Below are 1,268 nucleotides of genomic sequence, written 5' to 3' on the forward strand. Positions count from 1 at the left end.
AATAAGCATTTTTCTGAAAGTGAAGGGGAAACAAAGTTGGCACACACACATATATGCATGCATGCATACATACATACATACATACATACATACATACATACATACATACATACATACATACATACATACATATGGGTCGGTACGCGGCATGGTAACGGTTAGCATGTATTTAAAGATAAATTTGCTCAATGAGGGCCACCTTCGAGGGTTAAATAAGCATGTTTACAAACAAGAAAACGATTTAATAAAAATTAACTTACCAATCCAGATGATTGCATCATTTGAAGGCTGAGCTGATCGGATAACGAAACCCAAAATAAAACTTGCAATCACACTTACTAAAGTTAAAAGCAATAAACTGTTTTCTTTTAAAAACTTAATAAAAGCAACTCGTCTTGAGCATCTATCCATTGCTGTTCTGTCGTTTCGGCAGTAATCTAGCATATTTATTGTCCAAAGTGGACGGAGATGACCGCAATCCACTCCGCACTGACGACGTGTTTCAGTAATTATAGAATCAAGCTTACTACTAGTTAGGGTTTTAATACCGAATAGACAGAAGGAGGAAAAGGAGGAGTTGTCTGTGTGCGTGTGTATGTGTGTGTGTGGAGAGAGAGACAGAGAGATGGTGTAGTTAATGCTGCTGTTTCGTTGTAATTTTTTTTAATGTATGAGTGGCAGGACGTTTTAACGTGTCGGTCTATTTAAGACTTTCATAACATGTGTCAATATTAAAACACGAGACACCTGTTGGGTACTACTAAAGCAGCACGGTCCCGAACGCGCAGTTGTACAGTCGCGCGTCCGCGCTAGCTAGTCTTGAGTGGTCGATCCTAACCCTAACCCTATCCCTAACCCTAACCCTAACCCTAACCCTAACCCTGTCCCTAACCCTAACCCTAACCCTAACCCTAACCCTATCCCTAACCCGCGTGTGCAAATGAATACGTGTTTAGGGTTAGGGTTAGGGTTAGGAATAGGGTTAGAGTTAGGATCGACCACTCACGACTAGCTAGCGCGGACGCGCGACTGCGCGACTGCGCGTTCGGGACCGTGCTGCTTTAGTAGTACCCACCTGTTGTCCTCTATAAACGTAAAAATATATTAATATACAATTTCAGTCGGAAACCTTTCGTAAGTCTTTCACTTCGTATGGTTTACAGCTCTCTCTCTCTCTTGCTTCCACTCAATCCAATTTAATTTTCTAATCTTTCCTTTCCCTTACAACTATAACTCGCCAACACTTCCCTTTACTTTCTATCCTCCCT

The 1,268-nt window shown here is 41.3% G+C and overlaps 1 protein-coding gene across 8 annotated transcripts in view; it reads right to left on the reverse strand.

Annotated features, from left to right (window-relative positions):
• Window positions 1–675, reverse strand: part of LOC106875848 (excitatory amino acid transporter 1-like) — a 321,485-nt gene extending 320,810 nt beyond the window's left edge. For 7 of the 8 annotated variants that reach the window (XM_052969531.1, XM_052969535.1, XM_052969533.1 and 4 more), the window contains exon 1: window positions 261–675. In XM_052969531.1, coding sequence (XP_052825491.1) covers window positions 261–444 — 184 coding nt within the window. In that variant the 5' untranslated portion in view covers window positions 445–675. The remainder of the gene's footprint in view (window positions 1–260) is intronic. The other variant, XM_052969529.1, reaches the window with a different exon arrangement.
• Window positions 676–1,268: the final 593 nt, after the last annotated feature.

The sequence above is a fragment of the Octopus bimaculoides genome, chromosome 7, assembly GCF_001194135.2.
Source record: "Octopus bimaculoides isolate UCB-OBI-ISO-001 chromosome 7, ASM119413v2, whole genome shotgun sequence".
Classification (NCBI taxonomy): Eukaryota; Metazoa; Mollusca; class Cephalopoda; order Octopoda; family Octopodidae; genus Octopus; species Octopus bimaculoides.